The sequence below is a fragment of the Lytechinus variegatus genome, chromosome 17, assembly GCF_018143015.1.
Source record: "Lytechinus variegatus isolate NC3 chromosome 17, Lvar_3.0, whole genome shotgun sequence".
NCBI lineage: Eukaryota > Metazoa > Echinodermata > Echinoidea > Temnopleuroida > Toxopneustidae > Lytechinus > Lytechinus variegatus.
The window spans coordinates 10,401,410-10,416,572 of NC_054756.1; the positions used below are offsets into that span (position 1 = coordinate 10,401,410).

The following is a 15,163-nucleotide window of genomic DNA, read 5'->3' on the forward strand; positions in this document are numbered from 1 at the left end:
TTTTCTTTTCCCTTTTTCTTTTCTTCTTTCTCCCTTTTTTTTGGCTCTGCCAATTTTTTCAGGGAGGGCACCTGGGGGCACACCAAATCTCAGGGCCGGGGGCGGCACGTGCCCCCCAGACCCCCCCCCCCCCCCCCCGTAGCTACGCCACTGCGTACATTGTATGTCTTTTAATGCTGATCAGGCCACTCTGTAGTATTCGAGAATAAATAAACAAATAAATAAATAAAAATCCAGAACTTCTCTTTGCTAGTACGGACTGAGTCACGACGGGCCTACACCGAATTCTCTAAAAAAATGATAAATTTGTCATTCGCGCTCTGATGAACGATTTCGATTAAACCATGGAGCTAACAGATAGCTCTATGATTAAACTCTTTATACTCAGCATCTTCACCGATTCGGCTGAACTTGAGTGTGGGTCGAAATCACAAGCACGTGCAGCTTGTATGTTGTATCTGGAGATGGACGAGATTAATAAAAGCTCCGAGACCGTTCTTTTTCATTCAACCCGTCGTGCAAGTAAGTCGATTCGTAAAATCTAACCGAGAAATTTAGCCTATTCTCAACTATGTACTCCAGTTTTTATGGCTAAATACGTTGTGATTTTATGAAAATAAACTCTTTTCTTTCACTTTTTGTTGTACTTGCAGAAGACACCTGCCAAGATGCAAAACGAAGGAGGAGAATATGTGGACATGTACACTCCCCGAAAGTGGTGAGTGCATTGCTATTGCCTTGGCATGGCAAGTGTGGGTGCTTGCGTTTGCACGTGCAGCTAGCTGGCCCTACGTCTACGTCTCGTCTACGCGACGGTTAACCCAGGCCAGGGAACTCCCGCGTAGCTGGCGGGAGCCCAGGACCTTATGTGTTGACCATACTCGCCTGACTAGCGTCACTTGTTCACTGCTACCACCCTGCCTGTGGGAAATCTACAGGTAGGACTATGGTATGCCAATGTCATGTTGTACAGGGCACACAATTTAAAAGATCATTAAAATATCACTTTTGTGACCAAAATTACGGTACGGTATGGTGAGACTACCACATATCGACCACCTCTTTTGAAACCGACCACCTTGCGCGCATTAAAATTATTGCGTATTACAAACGATACGCGCGGGAGAGTAGGCGCAGTGTCCATAGAAACGGTAAGAATCGATTTTACGAGAAAAAAAGAAGCAACATAAAGTAGAAATTTAGTAGAATTAATCAAAATTGTATTGACCAAACCCAGCTGAAAAACCAAGAAATCCGATAGGAAACGGCTTTAGAACAAATATCCGTCGTCAATCGTCGAATCATGCGCCGGAGCTCGCAGTGGAAGTGGTGAGGCGATCATTTAGCATGTTGACGTCATAGAACTGATTTGAAAGAGTAAAAATATTTCGCCACCGCGACAAGAATCGGCCGTAAACTTAGTGTATCGCGGGTGGTCGGTTTAAAAAGACGGGTGCAAATGAGCAGATGTAAAATCGTCGCATTCGTTGTTCGTCGATATATACGCGGATTGAATCGGAGTCGCCGAGCGAAACATAGGAATCTGATCTGCTCAATTTTCTGCACAAATGAGACGAAAACTGGGTAAAATTGATGAATATTTTCGAAGATACGATGCTTAGTCAGAAGATTGGGTGGTCGATAAGGGGTAGTTCCAACCATACCGTACTAATTTCCATACAGTTGCAATTTATTTTTCATTAGTAACTTGGGAATAATTTTTGTATTCACCAGAGCGCTCAAAAACTTGAATTTTGGGCATATTTTGGGTGAACACTGCATGAACACTGGGTGAACTAGTGCTAGGGCGGCCAACGACAATTTCGGAATTCGTTCGGAAATTACGTCCTGCCGCGGCTCTCGCGTTGGACAAAAATTCAATCACGACCAAGTTTGAAATAAATAACTAAAAAAATGATTTAAAATATTAGACAGCAAAATTACATAATTAAAACAACAGTCATAATCACATATACTATACTGATCCTGACTATAATCCTTCGTTGTCTAAAAAGTCGCCGATGCCGAAGATTTAAGTGGATTTTATACCCCAATTCCTGCTGAGTTTTCTCTCTGACCCACGGCGAACCAAATGCGGAAGTGACCGTATTTTTTCACATTTTGATCATTAAATTGCTTGGGATTGGCAACTGGTAGGTCTAAGAAAAATGTGGGCTAACTTCAGCGAAAGAACTTTTGATAGAGATTCTGATGTCAAATGTTCATAGGCCCCGCCCCTCAATCCAGAAATAATGATGAAAAAACTTTAAAAAAATATGATCCCGTGCATTTTTTAAGCTGCACATTAGATGGTCGTTAAAAAATAGTATTCTAGTGTTATTCCTGTTGGTTTCATGCCAATACCTATCAGGATTTTGGATTCCCAAGCAAAAAACTAAAAATGACGTCATCCAGCGCTGTTGAATATTCACGTTTCCGACGATCTTTTCGATCAAGTGGTTACGATTCCTCATGAATATTAATGAATCGGTAGCGTGGCGCGAGGCTTGACTCTTACGTCTAGTCTAAAAAACAGTCCCTTTTTTGAAAATATTTATAGAAATACAGTCGCTGCCATGTAAAGTGAGGAAAATTGATCGAATGAAAAAAAAAAAAGACTGGATATTAGTCTAAATTATTCATGAATGGAATTTTCCACAACTTGAATGGGAAGAATGCATGTGAGAGATCAAATGGCACACATGGCATGGCATGCAGCATTCTGAGAGACCCAGGGAAATTCCCCTGAATTGACACAGGAATTCAAAGCTTGATGGGCTTCCACTTTCTATTTGAAGAAATAAATTCAGAGAGGATGAGAGAGCGTGAGAGAGATAGTGGGGGGGGGGGGGGGGGAGATCTGGGATTAAATCGCTGATAATGTTAATGATTTAGAGGTAAATTAATGTTGATATAGAGGTAAATTATGATTGTTTTTACTGATAATTTTACCGATGTGTTCAAGTTACCCCCATTAATTAATGAACTTTCTAACTTACAATGAAAACAAGACCCAGCTTGTCCGTCATTTCTCATCATGGATCTCCGCAAGAAGGCTCCCCTCTCTTCAATTTTCAGGAATCATCCAATCAAAGGTGCAATAATTACCAGCTCATCCTATTATATCACCCTCATTAATTGTTATTGTAATCTTTATCATATTCCTCATTTTCACGATTCTTTTTCTTTTGTTCACTTTTTTGTTTTTTTTTTATAATTTCGAAGTAATAATTAATGAAATACAGAGAGGGGGGCCGTGGCACATGTTCGAAAGTGTCATTGGAACTTGCGAAATCTTGAGATTTTAGGTGAGTACATGTACTAAAAATAGTTCAGTGGGAAGCAAGTTTCAGATGTTGTTGCTGATGAACTAAAAATTAGGTATAATGAGGCTAATTAGTAATATAAATATTAAAGAAAAAATAAAATGGTTTAAATTTATTTTTTATGGCTGAAACGTTTAAAAAAGGAAAAAAAAAATATTTATAATTACTACAAATAATATCTTAAAATTGGCAACGGCATGTCATGACTGTGGAAAGAAATTGGGAAGCTAGCTATAAGGCCGGTACGTACCATACCGTATACGCAGTGCATGAGTACCGGGTCCGCTGGGCATGGCATGACCGTGGCTACGGTCGGAGTTCTGACGGAGAAGAAAAGATGGAAATAACTTCCACCAAAACATGATCTAGAAGTCAAATATGTCTGGTGATCATCATTTATAGGTACGAAATACGAATCATCGTTTATTTTTAATCGTAAATCGTAAACTTGTATTTATGGCGAGACTTACTTTTTTAGAATGCATTTTTCGTAATAACGCCTTGTGCACAAGCTACCACAGACTACGAGCCGGGCTTGCGCGGCGAATTTAAAATTGAATATTAATTTGCGAGAGGTCGTTCGAAACAAGATGTTCAACGACCACATTTCGTGACAAAAAGATCGGGGAAGTTACGGGAGACTGAATCGGGTAGTTTTTCCATGTCGCGGTCGAGTTTTTGAAATACGTTGGACACTTAATTTCTTCACTTTTTGAAAACCTTTGGAACTGGGAGTTGGTATGTTAGATTTTATTGTGTTTTTACTTTCATGTCATTGTAGATTTATATGTGGAGATGTTTAAATAAAAATTCAAAAATTTAAAAATGGGATGCCTACTAGTGCTGCAAGTCAGGTGGCATGTTCGGTTCGGTAGGGTTCGGCAATTTTTTCTGAACTTTGGTTCGGTTCGGGGTTCGGCAATAAATGCCAAATTAAATTTAACATATAAAAAATAAAGATCGCCGACCCACAAACAAGTGATTAGTGAGCATCAGGATGATCTGTCATGTATTTATAATGAATTTTGTTTCTAGAAAGAATAGTTATGAAAATTGTTGAACTTTCTTTTGTTTTAATCTTTAAACAAAAAATAACAGTCATTTCTACTTTCATTTTTAAAATTAAAAAAAAAGAATAAAATATTGATAATGAGAGAATCAGGACAGAAACAGAGATTACAAAGATCAGAATATTTTTTTTCATGATTATTTCATGTAGCTATGATCAGTAGAGGCGCACGGCCAATATGGGAGACTCTCCAATAAGGGAGACAATCTCCCATATTGGAAACTTGCTTTGCAAAAGAACATATAAAACAACACCAACAAATGTCTGATTTTTTCCACCCAAACTTTTGTCCCACCGAGGTCAGAAGCCCATTTGTTTTGTGTGTGGATGACAACAAAAATCCTTATAAAAACAAAAGTACATGGTGAATTTTTAAAGTAGACGGTGAAAAGGGGTAATATTTCATGAGGAATCTGCTTATCACATTTTTATTTGCCGCCAAGGTAATCCTTTTTAAGCAAATGTAAACAAAGAAAATTGATCTCCAAAACTGGAGACTCTCTGAAATTGGATACCAAAATTCTTTATGAAAGTCTCTGATATTGGAGATAATCTCTCTCATGGGAGACAGTCTCCAATATTGGCCGTGCGCCTCTACTGATGATCATCAGGATCGACTCGATTTTAAGGCGATCGCGCGATACATGCGCGCCTTAATCCATTTTTGGTAGCGCGATTAATAGCGCGCCTCGCGATCGTTGACCTGCGCGGAAATGCCTAAAGTCGCCCTCAAAATCACCCAAAATCATGCTTATTGCTGAGTGAATAACAACTCAATATGCTCGAGCTCCGCTTACCATTTAAAAATCATCCAAAATCCAACACTCAAAGTCATGAATAATCCTTAAAAATAGCGAGTAGCGCAGTTTCAAATTCCGACGTTGCGTTATTTTTTCTGTACCACGTATTTCCATACACATGGTACCAAGTACGGAAAAAAAATCAATGCAACGGTCGGGAAACAGTTGCATGTATAGGGGTCCATTACAACTACCACCATGTGCAATTTCGAATGCACATGTTTCCCCTACAGATATCACGATTCTGTGATTAAATAATTCGAATTACACAGGAAATAAATCCCTGAGACTTGTAACCTAGCATTGGTGAGTTGTCATTCGGCTTTGCTTTTCAAAACGGCTTAACTTCCAAAATAAGTTACCTTATTTATTAATTACAACTAAAAAATCATTTATTTTCTTTTTCTAGGGGATGAGGTATTATATCAGACAATAAATCATCAAACAAAGCTCCATCTATTTTACAAGGCTGGCGGTAGGCTCACGCATTGGCGCTTTTACTAGCTAGCCAGTTAGAGCTCTGTCTCTGCCAGAGCTCTGGGGGACAATTCACTCAGTAAAGGCCTCAATGATGGTGATTTTCTGTTTCAGACAGAGTTTACATTTCATGAATATTATTCAAAACTGCCAATAAAGTTTGATGATTTCTTCATTGTCATGTATATTTAAGTTCTTAATGAATACATTCTCACCGAATTTAGACTCCCCAATAGAGAAATGAAATTTTCATGGAGATCTGCGTTTTCAAAGAACTTCAGGAAAAGTTAGGGGATGTGGGCCTTTATTACATGTACATGGCTGAGTACAGGGTATTGTACTGGAATAGATGGAGTAGAAATTAGATATTGAATTCATTTATATCCAAGTCCAACTCACAGTCACACACTCACACACACACACACACACATCCAAGATTCTAAGCATGAAAAATAACTTTAAAAATCATACAATATTGAACAAAAAGTAATAATTCATTAATAAGTGAACAGGTATATATATTTTTTTTTTTTTCATACTGTTTTATTCTGATTCCATGAACAAAAATATAACATTTCAATTTAACATTTCAAAACACATAAAATAATATTTTACATTTCATATTTTGACTTATTTCACTAACTTAATACAAGCATAAATCATATATAACTTAAAGGAGAAACAATGAAATCAGTTATAAAAATGGTATATCCAAGTCCAACTCACAGTCACACACACACGCACTCACCCACACACACATCCAAGATCCTAAGCATGAAAAATAACTTTAAAAATCATACAATATTGAACAAAAAGTAATAATTCATTAATAAGTGAACAGGTACATCCAAGTCCAACTCACAGTCACACACACGCACTCACCCACATACATCCACCCACACACACCCACATCCAAGATTCTAAGCATGAAAAATAACTTTAAAAATCATACAATATTAAACAAAAAGTAATTCATTAATAAGTGAACAGGTATTCCTAAAAATACACAAAAGTAGCATTTAAAAAGAGCCCCCGAAATGCAAAAAGTAGCCCCCGAAATTTGCCAAAAAAATTAAAATGGAGCCCCTGAAAAAAAAAAAATTGTTAGTGACTTAACTTTAAGCCAAAGTCAAAACCTAACTCAAACAGGTTTTGATAACACACAATCTAATTACAAAACATTGTAAAACAATTACAAATACATCCTTTGATTGTTGATTGTAACTTTATACATACATTTCCTCCATCTGTTTTGTTAATAGGACAAAAAGTTCCCCTTGTATGTTGAAGAAGAGCTTTTTGCAGTGCTCCTCTACCGCTCTCCTTAAAAGATCTAGGAGAGCTATTTATTGCTCCCCTCATAATTATAAAACTGAGTCCCTGGATCATGATCGATTACGATGTCATTGCCAACGCAGCTTCTCGAATTGGAAAGTGTTAATCGGGAATGTCGCAACAGTAGACAAACAACCTCCACTCAACTGTTATTATACCAGTAAAATTCACATTCCAAAGAATATGAGTGTTTTAGAAAGTCCCTATTTACTGAAAAGTGGTAAAATCTGGTCAATGAATTACTTTAAAAAGATAAAATATCAGTCCATTCTTGGTCCAGAAAGATTGACGCTACGTGACTTCAAACATATTTCCAACACGAAAATGAGTACATGGGACTGTACTGTGTATTTTAGTGTTGTGAAATTACTCGGCGTTGATCGTCAGAACTAAGACGGAACTGATAATTTATCATTTCATATTCAGTAATTGACCAGATTAAACCACTTTTAAGAAAATATTGACAACTGAAAAAGTTTCAAGTTCGGAATACGAATTTTACCTGTATAATATAAACCGAGAGCAGGTTGTTTGGACTTCCTGTTTCAACTTTCCTTACCAACCATTTCCGGAACATCGATCATGGAACATGCGTTGATTTGGTTTGAATTTTTATATTTTCTGTTTTTTCACCCTCATTCCTTCATCTCTTATTTATTTATCTTTTATATTAATTTGGAAATTTCAGAAGGTGGAATATATATACTTTACCATTACTTTGTCAGTCACAAGGAATTTATGTCGTCTTTTTCTTTTTTTAAATACATAACAATTAAATGTACGTCCGATTACAGCAATGCGTAATTCAACTACACTTTTTAACTGAGTTAAGCTTAAAATTTCCCCACATTTTATAAGGAAAAAAATATATTCATGTTTATAAAAAAAATTGAAAATGATAAAAATTTAATCAAACACGAGACCGAAACTGTCATACTTTGTCATTTACGAGGAATGAATTTATGTCTGGTTCTTTTTCTGTATTAAGTACAAAATGGTTAGGTCCGATTACGATCACGATCGATTACAGCAATACGTAATTACACCACACTTTTATACCGAGTTTCGCTTCAAAATTTCCCTTATTTTATCAAGAAAAAATATATTTATGTTAATAAAATATTCTTAAGTTGATAACAGTTCAATCAGAGACGAGATGTGAGCTATCATAGTGGATTTTAAAAATATACTGAGTGGAGCTCTCTGTGCACAATCACTAACCAATATTTTTTTGTTTAATTTTATAGTTAAATTTATGTAGTCATCGCACTTTCGCATTGCATATTATCATTTTTTTTTTTTTACCGAACTTCCAAATCAGGCCTTTGTGTTCGGTTTGGTTCAGTCCGGTTCGGAAGTGCCAAGTTCAGCGAACTTCCGTTCGGTTCGGCTGCAGCACTTGGGTGAACTATGCGCAAACAATGTGCAAACATGTCGTGAACGTGTCGGGACATTGCGTGAACTGATATAGCCAAGTCGTGCCATAAAGTGTTCCGCATTGGCACGCATCAATGTGGGGCAATGCGGGCACCACAATGCGTGCAAGTGTCAACCGGGCATATGGAAAGTCTGTGGAATACCAAATAGATCTAATAGCATTCTCAATAAATTGAGGTCTTCCTGCTTGGGCGAAGTGAGATAAATTTGCCCTCATTAACAAGGAAAATCTCATATCAGGACATACATGTAATTAGTTTAATTGCCTTGGTTTAGTTAGGATAGATTCTAGATCTTGCTTTGTCCTTATTTTCAGACCAATATCTCTATTAAATATATGGGAGACAACTTTCAAGATCCCAATAAATTGGACACTTGTTTTATAGTAAAGGGAAAAAGAATTAAACATGCAACAAGTTAATATTTCCAAATCCAAATTCTCTCTTAATAGGGCCAAAAGTCTATGTGTGTGGACTCTGTGGAATCTTGATAAATCACTATGAAAAGTGAAAAACATCTTCTCAGAAGATAAAGTTAAAAAGAGAAGATTCAATCATTAAATGCTATTTTCAAACGCCCAATTTTTTTTCACCTAATGTACAAGATTTGTGTATTTTCTTTACAGTTCTGAGAGCAACAGGGTTATTGGTGCCAAGGATCATGCATCTATCCAGATTAATGTTGGAGAGGTAAGGGCACTTTTATGAATTTATAAACAAATTTTCATTTATTTTTTAACGTATTTGTTCATTTATTTCTATTTTTTGCAGGGGCTATTTTTTTCCCACATATATTGCCTAATTTGTGAGTCAGGCCTACCCTTTGATTATAAGGGCTCCTTTGGGGTAGTGAGTATTTATGCAGTAAATGCAAATATTTTTTCTGCCTTAATTGGAATATTGTTTTTCTAAATATTTTTCGAAATATAAAATATTGTTTGTGGCCAATGTAGGGGGGGGGGGGCGGAGATGGTTGCCTCAAAGCATGCCATTATGAACATTTTAGGGTTGAATTGTCCTGTTTGGGCAAAATGCCCTGTTAAAGCAAAATGGCCCAAGCGGCGTTGCCCTCATGTTTTTTTTTCTGTAATATGAATTTTCTACGCTGTTGTACAACTTTTGGGCTTCTAAGCCTGCCTCTGCTTTCATCAAATTGTGTTGGTGCACATCTAGGATTCATGCATTGTTGTGTAAAATGGGCATATTGTAATAGTTGCATTTCATTATTATGCACCGTTGTGCATTTTCATTGCGATGTAACACTGAAATTTAGGGTATTGAAATTAGGCTGGGCAGGAATAAGCCTTCCAGTTTCTTTCATCTTTTTTGAGAGGCGAGTCCTTTGGAACTTGCGAGGTTGAGGATGTTTCGATCACTTAATAGTGATCAGTTCAAGATGTTTTTAGCAATTTTCATGAGCTATTAAAATAAAATCTAATGCTTCTGTGAACATGAATTGCAAATGCATTTTAGTGCAGCATTTTAGTGGATCTGAGCAATGTGTTCATGGGAGTCTCAGTCTGGAGAATAAGGGTGAGATAGGACTTGAAATAAGCATATGTTCTGTTGTATTTTGAACAGGTTGATCCTGTAACTGGTATCTACACACGGAGCTTCAAGACGTACGCCATCTGTGGAGCCATCCGCGGAATGGTAAGTACAGTAGGCCTGTGGTGTGACATGTATTGTATCTTTTAGATTTATCGCATCTGGTTGTACTTATGTACAAGTTACTATGCCCAAGTCAAAATTTGAAGTAGAATTACAAGCACACTCATATATTAAAAAAAAATACATGAGACGATTATATCGGATTATTGGACTATGACATGTAAACTTTATGCAGTTTCTACTGTTGCATGATGAAAGTACATGTGAGTGTACCTAAATCAAATCTCTCAGAAACCACATCTGTGACACATGATATAGGCCCAAAAGAAATTCAAGTTTTTGAAGATAGAATCTTACATTTTTCTTATATTTTTGTCTGGAAAATGTTTGCATTGGCAGGTTGACTTTATTCATAGTTTTCTAACTTACATGTATGCCCTAAATAACCTTATCACATGTAAGGACAGTGACTTTCCATTTGAATAACATTGGGTCTTGTACATTTCTGAAAGCATTTACATGTAATTGTGTTTCAAACTTGATATAGTTCTGAAATTAAAATTCTGTTCCATCATGAAAAATGTAGACAGTAAAACCTGAATTCTGTTTTTCAATAGTATATTGAATTTTCATTTACAAGAATCTATTTTATATTTTGATTTACCCACTTAGGAAATTTACTGACCCTACACAGGTTGACATTGTGTTTATTATGATTGGTTGAACACATGATTGATTTGTGTCAATTTGTTTTCTTATTCACAGGGCGAATCAGATGACAGCATCAACAGGTTAGCCAAGAGAGACGGCTACATTGCAAGGTTGGTGTTTCAGTTTGATGAAATTGTACTCCTGCGAATGCTATGCTGTGTGACTTCTACCACACAATAGCATTCTCGGAATGATTTTCCTGGCATCACCATCGCAATTTACTCCATGTTTTTAACCCTATCAAGGCCGGGGGGGGGGCGGGGGCCTCCTCAACGAATCGCGCGATATTTTCGCTGCACGAAACTTTTTGACCGCACCGCTGGCTGACTTTTTACTTTCAATTCTTGCGCAACTTTTGAGACCAATTTTGCGTCACCCGGGTACATGGTTCCGAAATTACGCAACATGTAAGTGCATGTCAGACCAAAAATTGTTCAAAAACGTGATTTCATGTACAAAGTCAATGCAAATTGTCTTTTCAACCATAATTCATAAATGCATGATTATTTTCATTTTTGCTGGTCTAAATGTATTTATTTTATGCTTTTTATGATCACAGAAGAGTCCCCAACAAATTTCATTGAGAAAACAATGAAAAACAAAAGATCAAAAAACAAAGAAATACATAAGAAATTGCAAAAAAACAATATAATACATAAGAAAATTATTTGATATCGCAATTTTTTTCATGTACACTTGCTAAGAACACCACAAAGAGTTTCTATACCAAAAATTAGTACATTTGGAGCTTTATTTAGGGAGTTAGAGGAAAAAGTATGATTTCGCATACTAATTACGCATAAATTAGCATAATCACTTACTAGCAATTTCGCATGAAAAAATTACTGTACAATCTTGTAGATTATGTCCCAGACAACCCGCGTGCCAATTTTCAGCACGATCGCGCGGTCAACGGCCGAGATCTTAAGGGGGGGCCTGGAAGGCCCCCCCCCCCCCGGCCATATGAACTCCCCAAATACCCCGGCCTAGATAGGGTTAAAAGACTGGTGCACAGAAAATCTTTTGTATCGCAGATTTTTACGTAGGACAGGGCATAATCAATTTGAGAGCTTTTCTAATGACCAAAATTGCTGATCTAATGTGATAAGCATGATTATTTCTGCCACATCTATAGAGTACCGTCAGTTGCCGTGGTGTCATCGTGGGCTGGTTCTAAAAAGAGTCGCAGATGACAATCGTCTGAAAAATACGTTGCAAGCGATAAAATTTCGATCGCAGCTATGAGAAACGCAAGCTTGTTTAGACCCAGGCTGCCGTGACTCCATGGCAACTGACACCATCGCTTAGGTACTCAGTTGAATCACTTGTAGCAGCAGGAGATTCGGGGGGACTCTGCCTAATGCACCTTGCCAAAAGTCAGGGCCCCATCTTACAAAGAGTTTGATTGATTCGATCAATCACAACTATGGAAAGCTAGCAAAGTCAACATATAAAATATATGCTTGCTCAAAAAAATTTCTAGTTATGAATGTATATCCAAAAATTTGTTGATTTCTTGACAATTTGGTGTGGTCCCCGTCAGCGTTCTCGCCAGAAAAAAATTCACCCATGTCGGGGACTTTTGCTGCCACTCCCGGGGGGTGGGTGCGGGAGGGGGGGTTCACCCCTCCCTCGCGGAGCGCGGAAGCGACGGCCTTTTCATGAAATAAAGACGCCAAGGAAGCCCCATTGTGGCGTATTTTTAAGCCCACACAAATGCACATAAATGCTAGGCCTGGGAGTAAACATCGATTGATCAAATGGTTCGATTGGCATTCCGCCAATCACCAATCGATAAGCAAAATTTACCCAAATCGAATGTTCGGCAGATCCCGATTTATGACATTGGGAGAACTCAAATACCCAAGTAATAATAACAATATGACAAGAAAACAATGATGACACTTTATACAGGTTTAAAAATTATGTTACCGAGATAATTTTTCAAAAATAATCAATGATTGTATTACATTCACAGTTACACACCAACATGAAAGCGCTCCGAATTTTTTTTAATCCCACCCAACCTTGCCCTCGATACACAAAATGAGTTCATTGTCTGCGTGCACAAAACAAGAAAACACACAACCAAGCTCACTTGAGCTGATTGGACCTTCGGATAGCCAATGAAACTTTTGGGGAAACAAAGAAGAAGGCAGTGGTTCCCTTATCAGGAGAGGTCATGACTTCAGAAATAAATTGACCCCTCCCCCATCTGTGTGTGTGTGAGGGAGAGAGAAAGATAAGGGTGGGAGCCGGAGAATTCCTTTGTTTCAAAACAATAATGCAACCTTTTTTCTATCCCCCTCACACAATGAAAACTACATTCCAACATGCGCCCGTCTTCACCGGTACTTTCTCGACTAGTCTCCAAAAATAGACCCAGTTATACATGTAGGTTCAAATGATAAAAAATCGTAATTTTATAAGGTATTTCAAATTAAATATTTTGCAAAATATTTTTTTGAAATACATGTGTAGAATCGTGGGCAGTGCCACAAGTGGGGGCAGGGACATGGTGTGGGCAAGGGATGAAATTGTTCAAGAAATGCTCCACCTGGGGTCAGTCTCAAAGAATAGTTCATGAATGAGTTGTTTACATCTTTGGACTTTGCACTGGCAGATCTGGGCTGATTTGGAGGGATGCATGCATAATACCAGAGTACCAGCATGGATTTAGGAAGGATTTTCATTGGAACAATAAACTGAAAGTTTTAATCTCATTTCATGTAGTTTCTTTTGATATAAATATCATGGAGAAGGGGAAAAAGGTCCTACTTTCATTTATTCTAAACATGTGACTTTGATGGAGATTTCACCATAAAGTAGGTCAACTATTGTGACTTAAAAGACCTGATTCCCGACGAACAATCGAATCATTCGATTATTTTTTCAGGAAATAATTGAATGGTAAAAATGACAATCGTCCCAGGCCTAACATCCATGCACCATAGCGGTCACGCACAGTTCTCAAACTCCTTTGCTATTCGTTCATTGTGTGCAGAGAGGGCGGGATAAAATGACAAACACAGTACAACTCCTTTGCTATTCGTTCATTGTGTGTATAGAGGGCGGGATAAATGACAAACACAGTACAAGTACAATGCATTTATTCCAAGTTCCACTCCCATCATATCAGTAAGCGCAGCTACCGGTAGGTCATGGAGCATAGCCGGTGTGATGTGCGGGGCAGACGGGGGAATAGGCAACGGAACGACCGTACCGTGCCGTCATATGCCCGCAATAGCAGCCGCGAGCTAGCTGGGCGCCTTGCCACTTTCCTAGCCGTAGTAGGCCTGTAAGTGGTCTTAAGTTGGTGGGACTTCGGCGCAACCCGATAAATGAAGTTGCTATCACTAAGATGAGTTCATGGAGTGTATTATTTTTTTCTGAATATTTCCATTTAATTTTTCCACGCATGTCGCTGAAATTTTACGCATGGTTCCACTTGGTCTCCATTTCCGCACGCATGGTGTTTGCACCATGCGTGTTATACACTGGCGAGAACGCTGGTCCCCGTTGGTTACAAATGACATTTTACAAATTCCTGTTTAAAAAAATATGACACTGATGGATTTCCATAGAGTTACAATTGATTGGATCAATCATAACTCTTTGTAAGATGGGGGCCCAGATCTGTGACTGTCATGCAGGAATCTTGCAAGAAACTCCCCCTTACAAATCATCACTATTGCCTTGGACAAAAAAAATGAGGGGGGGGGGGGCTGCAGGAAAGTGCAATTGAAAGACAGGTCATACTCATTTATTGCGGGATTCCTGATAAAGACACAGATATTTGACAAGTTGCCTGTTTGACTTTGGCATTTCGATTTGGATGTTTTGGTCTGAAATAGTGCTTCAAGTTTAATAGGCATAGGTCGATTCTGCTGTGATGTAATAAGATATCCTAAATGCTTGGAGCTGATTTTTTATTCTGGTATGAAGTGTTGCTGCTAGGATTTTGATAAATAATTAGTGCCCTGATGTTACAGCTAGTTACTGGTGTAACATGAAAAATATGTCTTTTCAATAACTTATTTTGCTACATGTAGAATTTTGCATATATTTTGGGGCTTATCTCATTTCCAATTTATACCCAGGATTTCATTTTTCTTTGTTTTCTTTTTTTTTCTCTCTTTCTTGCTGCAGCAACTTCTAAGGAAACTGTATGCAGTGGAAGATGTCATCTTTTCATCAATGATAGCACCATTAATAACAGACTTTTCCAAAACCAATGCCAACAAACTGCACTACAAGGATCTGGTATAGAACTGTTTTAATGGTCTAACTTTGTTGAGGAATAAATGATTGTCTTCTAAAAAAAATACAATGTTTCTTTGAGAAATTTTATTTACCGGTATTGCTTCAACAGTCTATTTTTGCTTTCAACCATAGTGC

At 37.7% G+C, this 15,163-nt stretch overlaps 1 protein-coding gene across 1 annotated transcript; it reads left to right on the forward strand.

Moving 5' to 3' along the window:
• The first annotated feature begins 478 nt into the window (after positions 1-478).
• Positions 479-15,088, forward strand: LOC121430841 (40S ribosomal protein S21-like). The gene is made up of 6 exons (XM_041628261.1): positions 479-522; positions 654-718; positions 9,070-9,133; positions 10,025-10,096; positions 10,820-10,875; positions 14,915-15,088. Exons 2-6 carry the CDS (start codon positions 669-671, stop codon positions 14,922-14,924), a joined length of 252 nt encoding a protein of 83 aa, XP_041484195.1. The 5' UTR covers positions 479-522; positions 654-668; the 3' UTR covers positions 14,925-15,088.
• Positions 15,089-15,163: the final 75 nt, after the last annotated feature.

What these genes read in the sequence shown, in the direction of transcription:
- LOC121430841 (XM_041628261.1), top strand. Translation starts at nt 669, where the DNA reads ATGCAAAACGAAGGAGGAGAATATGTGGACATGTACACTCCCCGAAAG. An exon ending in ATGTACACTCCCCGAAAGTG is followed by an intron (nt 719 to 9,069) that starts GTGAGTGCATTG and finishes TTTTCTTTACAG; the next exon opens with TTCTGAGAGCAACAGGGTTA. An exon ending in GTGGAGCCATCCGCGGAATG is followed by an intron (nt 10,097 to 10,819) that starts GTAAGTACAGTA and finishes TCTTATTCACAG; the next exon opens with GGCGAATCAGATGACAGCAT.